Below are 18,893 nucleotides of genomic sequence, written 5' to 3'. Positions count from 1 at the left end.
GCGCTATCTCTACTCCCTTTCTTGAAGAAGGGAACAACATCTGCAATCCTCCAGTCCTCCAGAACCTCTCCCGTCCCCATTGATGATGCAAAGATCATCGCCAGAGGCTCAGCAGTCTCCTCCCTCAGCTCTCACAGTAGCCACTGGTACATCTTGTCCGGTCCTGGTGACTTATCCAACTTAATGCTTTCCAAAAGCTTCAGCACATCCTTTTTCTTAAAATCTACATGCTCAAGCTTTTCAGTCCACTGTAAGTCATTCCTACAATTGCCAAATCTTTTTCCGTAGTGAATACTGAAGCAAAGTACTCATTAAATACGTCTGCTATCTCCTCCAGTTCTATACACGCTTTTCACTGTCACACTTGATTGGTCCTATTCTCTCACGTCTTATCCTCTTGCTCTTTACAAACTTGTAGAATGCTTTTGAGGTTTTTAATCCTGTTTGTCAAGGCTTTCTCATGGCCCCTTCTGGCTCTCCTAATTTCTTTCTTAAGCTCCTTCCTGCTAGCCTTATATTCTTCTAGACCTCTATCATTATCTAGTTTTTTGGATCTTTTGTAAACTCTTCGTTTTTTTTTTGAATAGATTTTCAACAGCCTTTGTACACCACAGCTCCTGTACCCTACCATAACTTCCCTGTCTCATTTGAACATACCTATGCAAGGTTAGGGGGGCACAGGCAGTAATCCCGAGATGACTACCTTTGTGGTCCTGCTTCTCAACTTCCTTCCTAACTTCCTGTAGTCCCTTTTCCTGCCTGTGTCTTTGGCACCAATATGTACCACGACCTCTGGCTGCTCTACTTCCCACTTCAGGATATCGTGGATGTGATTAGAAACTTCCTGGACCCTGGCACCTGGGAGGAAAGCTACCTACTTTCCTGTGTCCACAGAATCGCCTGTTTGATCCCCTAACTATAGAGTCTCCTATCACTGCTGCCATCCTTTCCTTTAGGCCCCTGAGGACGTAGAGGTATTGGTGAACTTTTTGGCCGAGAGTCTACACAGTTGGACTAGGATAGCCTGTTGGTGATGTTCACTCCTAGAAACCTGAAACTCTCAACTCTCAAGCTTAAAACTGTTGAGGTCAACTGGATCATGTGCAGCCGTCCCTTCCAAAGTCAAAGACCAGTTCTTTTGTTTTACTGACATTGTGAGAAAATTTGTTGCCATAACACCATGTACTAATCTGTCTGTCTCCTTCCTGTACTCTGACTCATTGTTATTTGGGATGCAGTGGTACAATCTGCAAACTTGGGGGTGGAGTCACAGCAGACTCTGGGTATGCAGTCATGCGTGCACTGGGCTTAGAGTAGGGAGCTGAGGATGCAGCCTATTGGGGGTACCAGTGATTAGAATAATCAGGGAATACAAGTTGGGGAACCTTTGAATTGAACACAATGGCACAAGGAGAGGAATGACCATGCATGCATGGGCAAGATCAGTAAATACATCATCAAGCCTCATAGTGCACTACTGCCACACTTGACTATCCTCCAATAATTTCCAAGTCAGCACTAGGGCCTAGTGATGATGTGGCCACCCACACCTCTACATTGTGGTACCTAATCAGCTGCAATAGCAGGGAATAGGTGTGATCTAGTGAATGACATTACCAGATGATCATAACCATGACAGGCCAATGACTACTGAAGATGACAATGGTACACCCAATCCCATCCTCCTTTTTTGATTTCTCTCGATTCCACCGTCTTGTAACGTACAAGGAACGGATTGTGTGGTTGTGCCCTATTGACTGGCTTCACCTTTCACCATCAGCCTTTCTCTTTTCAGTTGGTGCAGGGTTTCTGCCCGGTTTGCAGAATGGAAAATGATACCAGCTTGATTATTGGGAGTGTTGTATTGTTCCATGAAGGTGGGGGTCTGCATGAGGTTGGGAGGTTTTATGGTCCAAACATCAGCTCCCAAGTAGTTGTATATTATTTCTACTACCAAGGATTCGGCTGAGGATTTTAAAGGCTGATAAGTTTGCATAATGAGACACTTGGTACACTGGCAAGGCTGACAGACATCATAGATGTAACGCCAAGGAACCTGGGAAGTTCAGCTGCAAGCTCACACAAGGCTTTGGTCAGAACCTGGAGCCTTTTCTTTCCTGCATGGAAAAGGTGGCTGTTTTATTCTGCCATGTTTAGACTCAATCACCTGTACACCTGCTGACCGTGGTCGCGGTCTCATTCTTGCTTGCATTCTTTCCTCCCCCTCGCCTGAAGGAGGCGGTTTCACATAATGAGCATGCATTCTTTACTGGTTCAGCAGCAAAAGCATCTTTGCCAACCTTATTCCCGTATCAACTTCTAGAATGGACTTTAGAAGATGGGAGGTTTGTCATTTCTCCCAGCGTGATTCAGAGGCTCCTAGCAACAACATTTGCTCCACATCACACTCCCCTCTTCCCACCATCCGTTTGCCTGCATCAACCCTGTTGCTCCTTCTGGTTGAGATCAGCCAACTCCAGACACCCAGGGCACATATTTAGAATCTGTGAGTTATGTTCACGAGTAGAGTAGAAGTTCAACCCTGAACTTATTAACTGGCAGAGCGGACTCTGAACCTCTTTCATTTTCTATGACCCATCAATGCACTACAAGATAAACTCATTGTCATGACAGATCTGAATAAGTTTCTCTGGAAATACAAGACACTGCAAGGGAGCAGCAAGTTCTCTGTTTCCATTAAAATTTTAAGCAGAGTACAAATTCTTTATTTTTCTCTTCAGAAAGATTATTGGGAAAGTTGTTAACTATTCTTAGTGAAATTTCTTTTGAAATTCTTGTATTTTTTTCTGGTCTGAAGTTACTTTGCAGAGATTGCAGAGTTAACGATGCAGGAATAGCTCAGTCACAGCTGCAGACTAAGATGAAGAAAGTCCATCCACTCATTTTGATGCAGCACGTGATTTTCAAGAGAATTTTCTTGACCAAATTTAGTCAAAAAATAACTGATCTCCTTGTGTGTTTAATTTAGTTAATGGCGTATAAGTAAAAGAAGAAGCCAGAAGAAAGTTTAAAATTTTCCCCAGAGCTGGGCACACTGCCAGAGCTGAAATGTAGTTTGTCTGGAAAAATAGAACACCAAGCATTTCACATATTTTATTGAGGCTTCTTTGACAGACAATGGTGTCTTCCTGTTATTCCTCTTTGAATGTATAGCTGTGATTATCCACTCTTCATTTTCAGTTTTGCTGTAACAGTAATGAGTTACTTTGGAGTTAATTATACAATAATTGTATTCATCGTTTGGAAGATTTAAATGCATCGTGTACAAATACATTCATGCAGAGGGTGAATGATCTATAGTGTGGAATCTCTGTTCACCTAATCTAGGCCACAGTTTATTCCTTCTGGTCACGGAGGACATAACATTGGAGTTTTAGGGGTTTGGCATAAAGAGGCAAAGATATGGACCCCGCTGCATCCCTTATCAAGGAATCTAAGACAAAGGTATCTTGGGAATATGTCAGATTTCCTCGGCACTGCCAGGGCAATGGAATTGAATATTGTGCTTGTATGGTAGTCAGAGCCCGACAGTGAGTAATAGTTTATGCAATGTAATGATGGGCCTGGCATTAGACTAATATGGATGGAATTGTGAATTGAGACCTGCAGCTCACTCTTTACGTGCACCCATATCTTCTGGGACACAATAGCCATTTTGCTTTCATTCTTCTAATAAGTTGTGGATGTACCAGCCAGAGAGTAAATCCGAACTACGTGCATGTAACACCGAAAGTTAGGTATGCTTCTGGTCCCAGCACAAACAAAGGCGGGATGGAAACCAAAGCTGTCAGTCTGTATGAGGATCATTACAGCATTGAACGCACAGTACACTTGCCATATGCGATACTTCTGTGGTGAAGATAGTGCTATTTTACTACTATGCATTTTTCTGGTCTAAGGTTACTGTGCGAATACTCTCTGTAACCATGCAGTGGTTGCTAAGATACAAGGAATTCTGCTTAATCCAAAATACATTAAAAGCATCCTTATAATGTTTGATTATGTTTTTAATGTAAAATTTTGTTTGCAATGCTGTGTGTCTGTGTCTGTGTGTGTGCAGTGTTTCTGAAACCCAGCAGGGTGAGCTGGGAGTTGTGTCAAAAGAAACATGGACATTAGCCCAAGGCTACATCAACAGCACAGATTTTGTTATGGTCAGCATTCTTACTCAGATAGGTCTGTATCCCTTTCTTGCATGTGAATGATTATCATATATTCCATGATCTTGTCAAACATCACTTACAGGGGTTTCAGCTACCTTACCCTGCTTTACAAGAGGCCCAACGTGCCACGAGGGTCAAGGACAGCTGCTACCCCACTGTTGTCAGGACTCCTGAACTGATCTGTTTTACGATGAGATAACTCTTGAACTCACAGTCCACCTTGTTGTGCTCTTGCACTTTATTGTTTGCCTACACTGCTTTTTCTTGCACTTTATTCTGCATTGTTATTGTTTTACCTTTTAATCCTGCTCAATACCTGTGTAATGATTTGATCTGTGTAAACAACATGCAAGACAAGCTTTGCCCTGAATCTTGTACACATGACAATAATAAACCAACACTAATACCACATTTCCAACATACAAGTTCAATGCAGTCCTTCCAAGTAGACATAGGGGCTTCATTACAAGATTAAATAAGGAATAGGCAGTTTTGTTTATTTTAATGTTATCGTATCAAGTGAATAATTAAATAGCCAAAGGTAAAAGATTTTTTTTTGTAAAATATGGATTTAGCAGATTTGGCTCAATTTTGCAACAGAACTTAGCAATTCATATTTTTCCTGTGTTTAAAAAGCTGCTTGGATAAACTGGCAGGTAAGACTTTCTCTTGTTTGTGATTGGGTAAATCTTACCTGCCAGTTTCCCTAACGGACTTGTATTCCACAGGAATCATTAACTTGTATCAGCTTGTTTTCCTAATGATCATAATTCAACATTTAGAATTCATAAAGTGATCGTTTGAAACAGACGAGGGAAAAGGCGTCAGCGTCCAACACTGAGTTACATAATGTATTACAATTATGTTATCATCGCTTTACAGTTGGGTATGAATATTACAGGTGATGGTTGGGAGTGGAAATGGTTGCCACAGGCTCAGTGTATTGTAACTAATGTTAGATTCCTGGACCAATTTATGTGTTATATCAGGGTTGCTGAATTCATTTTAAATCTCAGCTCCTGTGCAGCTGGGTGTCATCTGCCTGCATTCCTTTCGTGGATGATAAGTTTTAAAGTTATTTTGCCCATAAAATTTTATAATCAGTTCATGGTAGGGTAGCCATACCAAGAAGAGACAATAAATTGCCTAAGCCCAGAAGGTGGCTATCCTGCCCTGAGTATATACAGTATCCATTTGCTAAGGGTCAAAAGCCAGCTTACAGTTTCAGCTCCAGCTAGAGTCTCTGTGGATAGAACTGTTGATCTAAATCCTTGTGTGGGGGATATCTGACATTTAAATGGAATACATTCCTTACCCTATTCTTGGCACCTACCAATGATCACAACAGTAAAATAGGCCTTATTATCTCTTGGAGGAATAAGACAAGTAGTTTCTCCCTCCTTCTGTCAGAGTGAGAAAACAGGCAGAGACACTTGACTCAAAGGCTCATTTTTACAGTCAAAAATATCTTAGAGTTGCCATTGGATCAGAGAAACCTTTGCCCATCAGGTATTCTGCAATCTAGGAACATTCATTCTTTATAAACCAACAATTAAAACTGGCATCCTCTGGCTCTACAAGTTTAACCATAGCAAGCAAAATTTTGCCCATTGGATCTAAATTTATGGCTTATAAAGGCATTTCTTCAATAGATTAGTTTCAAATCTAAGATGGAGTATTGTGAGAAAGTGGATTTACTTAGTGAAAATCAGTGAGTTCTTTGCATGAAATGGAAGTTAAGGAAAAGTTATATGAGTGATCTTGATGGACAAGTTAATTCAAACAGCTTCTCTCATCTGTAGATGTCATACAAAAGAGAACAAGCAAAGAAGATTAGTTGGTGCCAAGTTGCCTCCTGTTAATGTTTGGTTGAACTATGAAAAGCCTAAAATGATTAAATGGTTGTTGAAGCAGTGCATAAATTCTTCAAATTATACAGCAGGAAAGGAGACCATTTGACCTATTAAGTCTATTTTGGGAAGAAACATATAACAGGAGATTAAGCAGCTGCATATATTTAACAAAAAAGATGTAATGGAGGGAGGGAGAGGGAGAATTAGATTTTCAAGCATTTCGACTGAGCACATAATTCTAATTTGTTAAAAATGGCTCTAAGCAATGGTAATAGCTTCACTAAAAATAACAATCAATTACTAGATTATAATGATACCACATTAATAGTCTTAAGATTATTATGCTTGATTATAATAATAACAAAACCTGACAGTTTTATTGTGTTTTATACCCCTTGGCAGGTGACGGAACATGCCTATTATCGACAGGATGATGGCCAATAAGACAGCTGTGTTAAACTGGATGGGAACAACTTACAATTCAAAGCCCATTGATCGGTGAGTATTTGTCCGGATTGTGGGACTTGAACTGATTAGTAGCCCTCATAAATAGATATAATACCACATTGATAATGCATTCTGATTACTGATCACAGCAGCTGCTAAAATTATGGTAATATTCATTGAATTTACTAAAAGAAACAATATGATGCAGTCTTATTGTCCAGTGCATTGCAGAAAGCATTGAAGATGCAATAGGCACGAAACATTCAGGAGCAAACTTCATCCTGTACTGTGTTGGCTTCCTCTTGAACTTACCTGGTGGAGTATTAAATTTAACTTTGACTAAGAGCATCAGATAAATACATGGCAGTCAACTCTCCACCTAAATTTAAAATTTTTGCCCCAAGATTTTTTAGTGACACTTTTTGAATGCACATATTCTCAGGTTCTGAGTACTCAGATTCCATTGTCATTGGAACATGCATGTCAAATTTGGATTGCAATTCAGTGAACTACTGCTTTTTAGATTGGTTTGCATATCTAATGAAGGGTGATGTCCAGTATTTAAAACGTGCCTTAGCTCCATCCTTCCCCTTCCTGTCTTCTCCTATCATTTTAGATCTCCCCTTCCCCCTCCCACTTTCAAATCTCTTACCATCTCTTCTTTCAGTTAGTCCTGACAAAGGGTCTTGACCCAAAACGTTGACTGTACTTCTTCCTATAGATGCTGCCTGGCCTGCTGCGTTCCACCAGCATCTTTTGTGTGTTGCTTAAAATGTGTATGTGTACTTTTTTTGCATTTTAATATTATTGGTGGATCTTTGTTGGATTGCATACAATATATTGAATTCGATTCTTGTTAATATGGCCACACTTTCTAGCCCACGCTGTGATCAAAGTGAATTATATTTATTGCAGGGATCATAGTAGTTCAAGCAAGCTACCATTCATGAAGAAATATAGGGAATACAGAGAAACATGCAATGATGTGTCATATTTATTACAGATGGATTTTTGCAGGGGTACATGAGGGGAGTTTCACCCATTTATTGCCCTAATATGTTAGTGTGATGAATTCGAGTCAAAGCAATTTTATTTTGCAGGTTCCTAATAAAAATCATATCTGCATATTGGCATTTAAAAAATGTTGTGTGCCTTACCATCTCTGTTCAGTTGGGAATGAAATAGTGAAAACCATTTTTCACCTCTTCCTCTTGTTCCTTCTGCTCTCCACCAGCCACCTCATGAACCTCTGTCTTTGTGTCTGTATGCTCAGACACTGGCCACTGTCCACAATTTGCTAGCTTGTCTGCTGCACGCTGCACCGTAAGACAGTCTTCTCACCTACCTCAAGCAAACACGAAGAAATCTGTAGATGCTGGAAACTCAAGCAACACGCACAAGATGCTGGTGGAACACAGCAGGCCAGGCAGCATCTACAGGGAGAAGCACTGTCGACGTTTCGGGTTGAGACCCTTCATCAGGACTAACTGAAAGGAAAGATAGTAAGAGATTTGAAAGTAGGAGGGGGAGGGGAAAATGTGAAATGATGGGAGAAGACCGGAGGGGGTGGGGTGAAGCTGAGAGCCGGAAAGGTGATCGGCGAAAGGGATACAGAGAAGGGAAAGGATCATCTTCTCACCTACCTGTTATTTACTACTGGGCGGTCAAAGTGAGGCGATGAACAGAATCTCATCTTGAGGAAACCAACAATGAATGTCTTGTCTAGAGAGTACAGTGATGTGGTCAGACACGAGATAATTTCCAACTTCCAACATCAATTCTTTGAAGCGGTAACAGCCAGTGAAAATGTTCAGCAGAGGCTCTTGGTTCCTGGTAAAATGGCATTCACCATAAGGAAATTCTTTTATTGATTCACAATGAAGAAATAGAAAGCCTTCCTCACAAGAGACAAGGGAAGTCCCTCTGGACACATCATTACAGTGAAAGGCTGCCTGCACTCATGGGTAGTCAGCAATGTTGTCCAGTTACAAAGCCTCATATACATCCTGATCCTGAAACAGATGAAATTATTACTTCATAAATACAGGGCTAAGCAACCTTTCTGCTGCAGTGAGCAGCAAAATGGCAGACAAGACTGGTCTGGCGTAGTTATTTGAAAGATCCTGTAGCAAGGCAGTAAAAGGTCATTGTGAACTCAACCCCGTTGGAAGGAGCAGTACTGGTCAGAGATTATGCCCAAGCATCTTCCTGCAGAAAGTTGCATCTCAGTAACAACAACCTTGCAAAACTTGAGAATGAGAATGTGTGTTTATCAGAGAGGTCCAAGTTGTATGCAGTGTCTCTGGAGACTCTCAGTGTAGATTGATGGAAGGGAGGTTGCCTCCCGTCCTGAGGTTCCCATGTGAGTCATCTCTACTGAGGCAGCAAGTGAATAAGTATCAGCAGTCAAGCGAGGGGGAAAGCGCTCACTGTGGACTGTATGAACAGCTAGTCAACTGTCCTAATGTCAGTAGAGTGTCCCTGTGAGTAGTCAAAGAAGTAGCAGTCTAGTGCACTGTGTTCCTAGTACTACAAAGACTGTTCTGTGATGATCAACTTTAGCTCCTGTTTACATTGATAATGGTGTAATCTCACCAGGTAAATGTCATGTATGCCAGTGTGAGTAACACTCGGTGTCTGATCTGGTGACTCCAGGGAAGGTCAAAGTCAGACGGCAGAGTGTGCAAAAATGGACACCGTGTGATCCAGTTTCTAGGCTAGTGTTTATCCAGTGAAATAAAATATTGTGAAGTGCCAGTGTTGTTTCTCAGTTGCCTAGAGTGAGGTTTATTGTCTGAATGCTCCGAGAAACATCAAAGTAAAACATCTGCTGTTGCCTGCTGATCTCTTGCTTTCGCTGATATTTGGAGCTTCACAGTCACACTTTCAGTTCTACACTTGCTACGTTAATTTAGTTTCACCACAACTTGCTGTCTATTCCAGCTATCCGAATGCGAAGTGAAACATCTTTCATTCCAATCAAATTAACTTCCAAACGCTGTTTTCAGAGGGTGCTCTATCATTTATTCTGTGGATGCCTCCATTTGAGATCTGAATCAGTTCCCACAAACTGTGGGGTATCCTGGCTAGTTCTTCCTTTCATTGTGGAAGAATCTGAGTGAGAAAGAGGGATTGGTCATTGGTGCTCTTTTTGAGTCAACTAGTCAGAAGTTAACATATGGTTACCATAGAATACCTTATGGTGCTAGGATTTAAATGGTTGGAGATGGTGGCTGAAAACCTATTTACTGAACACTTGGAATCAGTTAGGATGCAACGGTGACCAGTGATTGGCTAAAGAACAATTTGGTCAGGGATCTAATTGGTCAAAAGTGACACAAAAATCTTTGCCTCCAACTTTCACCCTGCCCTCAGATTTAGCTGGTTCACTTCCAACACCTCCCTTCCCTTTCTTGATCTTTCTGTCTCCATCTCTGGAGATGGCTTATCTATTGATATCTACTATAAGCCTACAGACTCTCACAGCTACCTGGACTATTCCTCTTCCCACCCTGTCTCTTGCAAAAATGCTATCCCCTTCTCACAATTCCTCCGTCTCCGCCGCATCTGCTCTCAGGGTGAGGCTTTTCATTCCAGGACGAAGGAGATGCCTTCCTTTTTTAAACAAGGGCTTCCCTTCTTCCACCATCAACTCTGCTCTCAAACGCACCTCTCCCATTTCCCGCACATCTGCCCTCACCCCATCCGCCTGCTACCCCATTCGGGATAGGGTTCCCTTTGTCCTCACCTACCACCCCACCAGCCTCCAGGTCCAACTTCTAATTCTCCGTAACTTCCGCCACCTCCAATGGGATCCCACTACCAAGCACATCTTTCCCCCCCATCCCTTGCCACCGATCTCCCTCCTGGTACTTATCCTTGTAAATGGAACAAATGCTACACCTGCCCTTACACTTCCTCCCTCACCACCAATCAGGGCCCCAGACAGTCCTTCCAGGTGAGGCGACACTTCACCTGTGAGTTGGCTGGTGTGGTATACTGCATCCGGTACTCCCGGTGTGGCCTTTTATATATTGGTGAAACCCAACGTAGACTGGGAGACCGTTTCGCTGAACACCTACGCTCTGTCTGCCAGAGAAAGCAGGATCTCCCAGTGGCCACACATTTTAATTCCACGTCCCATTCCCATTCTGATATGTCTATACATGGCCTCCTCTACTGTCAAAATGAATCCAAACTCAGGTTGGAGGAACAACGCCTTATATACCGTCTGGGTAGCCTCCAACCTGATGGCATGAACATTGACTTCTCTAATTTCCGTTAATGCCCCTCCTCCCCTTCTTACCCCTTCCCTGACATATTTAGTTTGTTTTTTTTTTCTCTCTGCCCATCACCCTGCCTGTTCTCCATCTCCCTCTGGTGCTCTCCCCACCCCCTCCCGTCTTTCTCCTGAGGCCTCCCGTCCCATGATCCTTTCCCTTCTCCAGCTCTGTATCACTTTCGCCAATCACCTTTCCAGCTCTTAGCTTCATCCCACCCCCTCCGGTCTTCTCCTATCATTTCGCGTTTCCCCCTCCCCCCCCCACTACTTTCAAATCTCTTACTATCTTTCCTTTCGGTTAGTCCTGACGAAGGATCTCGGCCCAAAACGTCGACAGTGCTTCTCCTTATAGATGCTGCCTGGCCTGCTGTGTTCCATCAGCATTTTGTGTGTATTGTACAAAAATCTCAAGTTGCATTGTTAATATTTGCATAAGTTTTTAGTGTTAAGAATGTTGCAGCCCTGGGACAATCTCTAATAATTTGAAACAATATGCTGATGGTTCAAGAAATGACCATGTCAATGATTTTTCTGTGCCTATTGAGTTTTTGGGCTTCAGTAACATTGTTAGCTCTCCACATAACTGGCAGAAGTTAAAAAATTTTACGATACGTACCAAAGGTAATAAACCTGATTTTGATATTAAACAGTGCAGGTGTACTTTTGCATGAATAATTTACCTGTTTGTGAAAATGTGCAAAGATATAATAATCAATTTTTTATACCTAATCCTTTGAAAATTTTAAAATATATGTTTTTGAATTTTGTTACTTTTATAACAGGAAGATTGGAAGGAGAAAAATAAGTGAAAATGTTGGGGTGAATTTGAAATGTGATCTTTAAAAACCTTATTGCACATGGATTCTGCATAATCCTGTTATTTATGAATCTATAAGATGAAGATATTACAGCAGGATTTCAGACCTTGATCACAATGTAGGGCAGGAAGTGGAAGTCTAGGATTTTGAGCAGTCAGCTGGAATATTTGCCATTACTGCAAAATAAATAGGCAACCTAGTTGTTACTGGCAGATTATCAAAATACTGCAATAGAAATAGGGGTGGTGAAAGCATGAATTTTTCCATAAAATTTGAAAACTATGAACCCCACAAATCTTTCTAGATGAATCTCCCACCTACCTTTCCCCCTGTTCTCTCTTCCACCCTCCCACACTCATCCCCTCCACCTCCTGCCAAAAGACTCTTGAAGTGCCATCCCTTACTTTTGGAGAGGCAGTTCCAGCAAAACTCACATGTTGGAAGACTGTCTGTCAAACCTGTTTACCTAAGTATACAGGATGGTATTTACTGAAAAGAACAGACATGTTGTGCTTTATTTTCCAAAGCTAGAATAGATGAAGATTTGTATTTACGTTTGTTTATCTGGACTCTACAGAAACTGTTGTGGAAACGCTAATCCCACACAAATGCTGGAATTAAAGGAACAGTGGCTGAGCTGTTAAAGCACTTTCACGACAAACACTTTTGTTACATGCTTTATATTACCTGCTATCCCCTTTTACAAACTCGTATTCTTTTCCATCTGTCTCCATCACTTAATTTGCCAAAATTGAATGTGACATTCAAGAACATGGCTTCAGTAACAGTTACATTGGAAGTATGCTGCAAGAACATTTGAGTTAAAAGTGCTCCGGCCTGGGGTTGCTCAAACCTTCTTGCCAAGGTTAGTGGTTTCTCTCAGATATTCAGAAAGGTTGTGTTTATCCAGAATGCTTAACTTAAGTAGAGATCTCACCAGATCAATCAGTGACCTTTCGGGACCCAACCACAGCACATGACTGTGGTTTAAGACTTATAGAGGAAATGTGTAGCTGGGACTGAGGAACAGCTGTATTTTCATTTAGTCCCACACAGTGTATTTCTGTTGCTTCACTTTATAAAGAAAAAAAATGTACAAGTCATCTCACATTTCAGTTCTTTGCCCGGTCTGCCATTTTTGAATGAAGTGTTACAGGCATGTAATGATCCATGATATTCATCCCGACTCTGCACTCCACACCCAAGGGCCAGCTTTGTTCCCTGCAATGTCCATTCCAGATTTGCTCTCAAGTGTAGCAATCTGACTCGGCCTTTGCTCGATTTGGACTACGCTCAAACTCTTACAGGAAGAGGGGAAAGTGAATGTGGTGCCTTATCTGAGAATGTAATGCCGGAGAAATGTTCTTTAAAAAGCAACAGATGATCAAAAATGTAGGATGGGTGAACATTTTTATTGGAAAAATATATATTTATTTTATCTGTAGTTTAGTCAGCAAAGGCTTTTGTAGAGGTGAAAAATAAAATAAGATGACATAGTAGGATAGAAGCATTTTCAGGAGGTAGAGAGCTTTTCTTCAGAGTCTGGCAGGAGAGTAGTGTGATCTGCACAACAATATAACCAGAAGAGAATTAGTTCAGTAAACCAAATCCTTTGGAGGAATTGCAAAGGAGCCTACAGTACCTGTCTAGGTGGAGTGGAAGTCTGAAAATCCGATTTTGGCTGACTGAGATTCAGGGCCACGACAGATGAGGAAAGGGCTTGATTTAAAGATTCAGTCCTCCTACAAGACAAGTATAGATTAATATCTCAGACAGGTTATTGGCAGTATCTCAGTACCGGAGCCATCTCCTCTCCCTGAGGCAACAAAGAAGCTCTGACTCTGCAGCTCTTAAATGGACAACTGAAAATAGGAAGGGAAATGAGCGATAGACACAGAGGTTATTGAATATCATGCTAGACATCCTGTTTCTTCTTAGATTGCATTTAGAATTAGCTAAAGGAATTTCCAACCATTTACCTTGTATGCTCACTGTGCAGCCCTAGACAACTGGCATGGTGGACTTCCAGCAAGAAATGCTTTATTGGTCTCACACTGAAATACATTTTCTAGTTGGAAATAAGAGAACAAAGCAATTAGATTCATTGAGAATAGAACCAGTGAATTTGGATTTACTTTTCTGCAATATAACTCCAAGGAGCATTCTGGATTTAGAAGCTGACTTGAAATTATCCAGTGTATCTTGTAGGAAGTGATTAGCGTAGAATACTGTGGGCCTCATGTTAAGAACTCCCTTTCCTGTATAAATGCTTAAAAGGTTATCACTGTCTTGTTCTCAGAAAGAACACCCTAATTGCATTTTCCCACGGCATTTGTTTTCCGTTGAGGTTTCTGAAAAGTTGAGAGATTATAGCCAGCTGTATGCTCTCCTGCAATATTACAATGCCATCTTTGAGAGGGAGATTTATTTCTCTATTTTACATGAGTCATGTTCAATGGCAAGAATAAACTTAATTGCAGTTTGAAAAGAGGCTTACTGGAGGGTGATGAGAAGAAGACTAAGGCCCATCACATTATGTCATAGTCATCTACTTCAGTTAATGTAGGGGAAAAAATTCCATAAAATCTGATGGAATTCTGATGAAATCGGTCTGTTTTTGGCCAGTCCCAACTCATGGTATTTTAAAATGATTTGACTGAAAAGTGGAGGAGCATTAACGCCTGCATGCACCCTATTGAGATTACTCTGCTATAAATATTACAAAGTAGTTTGTATTTGTGCAAAAGTCTTTGAATGTAAACTTCACCCACTTAGATCAATGGGGTAGCAAGGGTGAACGAGAAATATTCATCTACCAGATTTCAGTTCAGCCAACAGCCAGTGAAAGCTCAGCACAGCCTTGGAAGCCAAGGCTTGTTAACTTGTCTTACAATGGGAGTAGAATTGGTGTAAGTAACTTAAAACAGGATCTTGTAATGAACATGCATTTGGACCGATATTCCCATTTTGGGTTATGAAAGTACCAATTCCTTACCTTATTACCATTGCTCCAACACCCATTCCATGCCATCCTTCACCTAGTCTAATTAACTTAGGAATTCAAGGCATCAGCTCTTCAGCAGCCCACTCTCTCTTCTGTTTCAGTATCAGAGGGCAATCAATAAGCGGAGAATAGTGAAACTAGAATCTTTGAAGATCTTTGCCTCAGAATTACTGATAGAAACTTTAAGTACTGCTTAAGACTCAGAAACCACTCATTTTGTTCTGTGGCTATGATGGATCTTTTTATCTTGCAGAGTGAAAACAGATGGTGAGAAGTTTGTCCTTATTGTCGAAGAGCCACCGAGGGTTGAATCTGAACACATTGTTAATCAACATCTAAATTCCACTCAGAAGAACTCAACAAAGATCCTGATAGGTACAGGCAAAATTGATGGCACAGAGGTGAAGTGTCCACTAAAACCAGTCAACAGTTGTGTTACAAAGCCCAGATCGACTTGCAGTGAGCAAACAATGTTGAACCAAAGATTTGTCGTCAGTAGCCCAAGGATGGACATTAACAGCATTTCAGAAAATGAACACTCTATACAGAAGCCATTAAAGAACACTTCCAGGCAAAGCTGTTGTCCTAATAAAGCCAGTATCATTGTTAGGAATCCAAGCATCAAGGAGAAAATTTCGGAATGGGAGGGTAAGAAGGAACTGGTATTCTCAACAGAAAAAGAAAAAATGGTAAATAAAGGAACCAAGGAACTTGATGGGAAGTCTGAGCTAATGAAGTTGGTTGATGGGAATGTCGTTAAGAAGGCTGAAGATGAACATGTGAATATTTGGAATTTAGAAAGCAAGGATTCTGGGAAAGAAAATGAATACAAGGTAGATGAAGAGAAAGCAAGGAGTTTGGAGGCTGAAAGTAGGTTGCATGAGGGCAAAGAGAATGAGATAAAGTCGGATATAATTGAAGTTTGTGGAAAACAAAAAGAAGCTGTGTGCACAAAGTTTGCCACGACAAGACCCTTGACAAGAGAGAGGACAACAGTACTGAGTCACATTAAGAAGCTGGAGGAAAAGGTGAAGGAAGATTCAGTGAGCCAGCTTAAGTTACCAGGTGATTATTATACACCTCAGAGACTTCAAAAGGCACTGGCCACCCAGGGAGCCTCGCCCTCTAAAGAGAAAAAGGATGGCAGCTGCAGCTCAGAGCTCAAGCGTAAGCATATTCAATCCAATTCTGACTCGGAAGCAAGCGAACCTATCTTTGGGACTGTGGAGAAGGTGACGGTCACCTGGGCCAGCTGTAAAATCAGAAATGTGGAGAATGTTTACTCAGAACCCGGAACTCCTGATCATGACCTTACAGTGAATCCTGTGCCCAAGCCTAGACGAACGTTTGAGTATGGGACTGACAGAATAGCTGGCCTCTGTGTGTTAAGGAAGAGCACTCGGCAGTTGCCAGACTTGCCTGTCGTCCCTCCACCACTTCCGTTGACACCTCCCCCTACTGTCAGCACAGGAGCGCTAAATGGCAGACTGAGGTCAAACTCGAAAGATAACCGGTAAGAAAGGCTTAGAAAGATTGGTCCTAGTGGGATAGGAAAAACCATCTTAAATCGTCATGTACAAACCTGCAGTGTTCATGTAATGATGTGAAGGAATGTAAAAGGTGGAGGGGAAAATGTGAGAATACCAAGTACAGACAGTGTGGCACGTGGCCAAGCGGTTAAAGCATTGGACTAGTGATCCAAAGGTCATGAGTTCGAGCCCCAGCGCGTTGTGTCCTTGGGCAAGGCAGTTAAACACACATTGCTCCAGTCCACCCAGCTGAAAATGGGTACCAGCAAAATGCTGGGGGTTTAGCTGGCAACAGACTGGGGTCCTATTGGGGGCGGGGGGGGGGGAGTCTTGTACTCTCAGTTGCTTCACGCCATGGAAACCAGCATAAGCACAGGCCTGAACCTCTGCGGATGATGTGAAATAGCGTCTGCCTGAAATTCATGACTTCATTCTTCAGCACAAGGAACTCCTAACTTCAGGAGTGGTCTGACAAGAGTGCTGCTGGGTTGCCAGATGGGAAGTTTCAATTAGAAAAGGCCTAATAAGAATGTTGCTCTCAGAGGGACATCCGCATTCTCTTCTGCAGCTCATGTTGACTTCTTAACCAAGCTGCCCCACTCTTTCTCTTAAGTTTCCCTTGGAGTATTTGTTGAGTTTTGCTTGATATGATCCCAGCAGTTCATTTTAGGTCATAACGACTCACTGTCTTTGCTACCAAAAGGCCGAGTCTGAGATGATGGCTGAAAAATAGCAGGTACAAAAATAACAGCCTACCTCAAGTTGAAAGCATGGAGGCTACTCCTTGGGTATGGACCATTATCATCTCCTAGCCATGGTTGGAGTTTGGCTACATATTGAAAGAGTTTTAATTGGATATTGCAGGCTCTTATGTGGAGGCCTCCATGTAAAGTCAACAACTACTTGTACCTTTTGAATTCTCACTATCCCATTTTTGCTCTGATTCTCTCTAGCTACTGAGGTGAAGATCTTTGCTCTCTTCTATAGTCAACTCCTGAAATCAGTGCTGGAGATTGCAAGGTGTGATTTGCACCTCTGCCACTGGCCATGAGCTTGAAAGTTCAGCACAGTCATCACTTTCAATGCCATTAATATGTGGTTCTCACCTTGCCGTTTACTTGTGGGTGTAGCTGGAGGATGTGACAGAGGTCCATGAGAAACTTCTTCGAGAAGCAGACTCTCTCCCCAAGCTCTGTCATTGTAGGAAAAATATTTCCGGAAAACCTGTTCAAAATGCTCTGCACCCTTCCTCCATCTTCCTTCTGGCAGGCTGTCCATCTGCCCTTGTCATTCCCCTCCTCCCGCAGTCAAGGGCTTTTGAAGTGTGGCCACCAAAACCCCCTAGTAAGGATGCCTCTGTTCCCACCTCAAACAAAATTTCTCTGTAAGCCATTGCATTTAACACAGTATCCACCAGTTAAATATGCAGGTGTGTACTACCAAATCCTGTTTTGTTCAACTTAAGGACAAAACTGAAAGCCATGCAGGAGCACTTCAAGTAAGCCGAGTTTGCATCCTAGCCTGCTAATAATCAGCTTCTTTTTCTGGACGTGATTATTTCATGGCATTGAAAAAGATTGGCCCACGCTTGTTCAGTTTCCCAGTCTATGGCTTTCTCAGTATAAGCATCCCTTTCCCATGTAACATCTTTTACAAAGGTCCCTATGGTAGTTTAGTTTGTATTGCTTCTGCCCATTCTCCTGTTCAAATGCATTACTTCATGTTCCCTGCATGTTTACCACTGCCTGCCTATTTCATCAGTGTTTCAAAGTCTTCTAAATTCAGTTCCTTTTTTTCCTCAGTGTTATATCATATTTTATAAATGTACAAAGCATAAAGTAATATTCTAAATGCTTTTAACTGAGATATAAATTAAATCTGTCATGTGCTTTTATTGATACAGTCGGAAATCTTTTGAATTTGAAGATGTAAAAGACCTTCAAAGGCTTCAATCTCCTAATTTCTGCAGAAATGGGCAGGTGGATTGGTATGCTCAATCAAAGTTGGCACTGAACTGCGCTTTATCAGAAGAGAACATATATGAGGATATCCTGGGTAAGCTTCGGGGTCTGTGAACTCAATTCTCCAACTTACCACTGTCGTTGCTGAGAATCCAATCTTGTGGTCCTGGATAAAATACTGGATTTGTACTGTGCCAATAACTTGGATTGGCTAATTGGCCAAACTTGAAAATGATTAATATTTGAAATGGGTTGAAATAGTTCAGGAATACCAGATTAAAAAGGAATTTGAACAAAGTAGGTATAAAGTAAGAAAAGAAATTAAGATTACCAAGCAGCTGTAATCACATGATTGGAGACATAAGAGGTATTGTAGATGCTGGAGATCTAGAGCAACACACACAATGTGCTGGAGGAACTCAGCAGGTCCAGCAACATCTATGGATGGGAATAAACAGTCAATGTTGTGGGCCGAGATCCTTCATCAGGACATGATGCAAAGCTTGAATTGTACCAATGTAAGGACTTGAATTGCCGAGAAAGAAAGGGGCTTCCAGAATGGAATATGTGACTTAAGAGCTCAGTAAATCTTAATGTCAGCTCCAAGTGGAAGAAAGGTGCAGTTGAAGCTCTCAAAGAATAGAGCCAAAACTTTTAGCCTAGCAATCAAGAGTATAATTGGGGAAACTATATTTAAGAAAAGAAATATTGCAGAGGAAGTAAGAAACATAACATGGCTCTGATTGTTAGAGGCTTTCACTGGAGGAATTTCTTGGGTTCATCATCTACCCCCCTTTTTTCTGCCAGGACACTGG

At 41.6% G+C, this 18,893-nt stretch overlaps 1 protein-coding gene across 5 annotated transcripts in view; it reads left to right on the top strand.

Annotated features, from left to right (window-relative positions):
• The window catches only part of si:dkey-82f1.1 (DENN domain-containing protein 2A), a 98,803-nt gene that overhangs the window by 39,775 nt on the left and 40,135 nt on the right, over positions 1-18,893 (top strand). For 4 of the 5 annotated variants that reach the window (XM_059978103.1, XM_059978100.1, XM_059978099.1 and 1 more), the window contains exons 2-4: positions 6,440-6,535; positions 14,842-16,101; positions 18,021-18,172. In XM_059978103.1, the coding sequence (XP_059834086.1) occupies positions 6,450-6,535; positions 14,842-16,101; positions 18,021-18,172 (1,498 nt within the window). In that variant the 5' untranslated portion in view covers positions 6,440-6,449. Of the gene's footprint in view, positions 1-3,445; positions 3,466-6,439; positions 6,536-14,841; positions 16,102-18,020; positions 18,173-18,893 lie in introns of those variants that run through there. The other variant, XM_059978102.1, reaches the window with a different exon arrangement.

Source organism: Hypanus sabinus, chromosome 8 (genome assembly GCF_030144855.1).
Source record: "Hypanus sabinus isolate sHypSab1 chromosome 8, sHypSab1.hap1, whole genome shotgun sequence".
NCBI lineage: Eukaryota > Metazoa > Chordata > Chondrichthyes > Myliobatiformes > Dasyatidae > Hypanus > Hypanus sabinus.
This window is presented reverse-complemented; position numbering and strand designations above follow the sequence as displayed.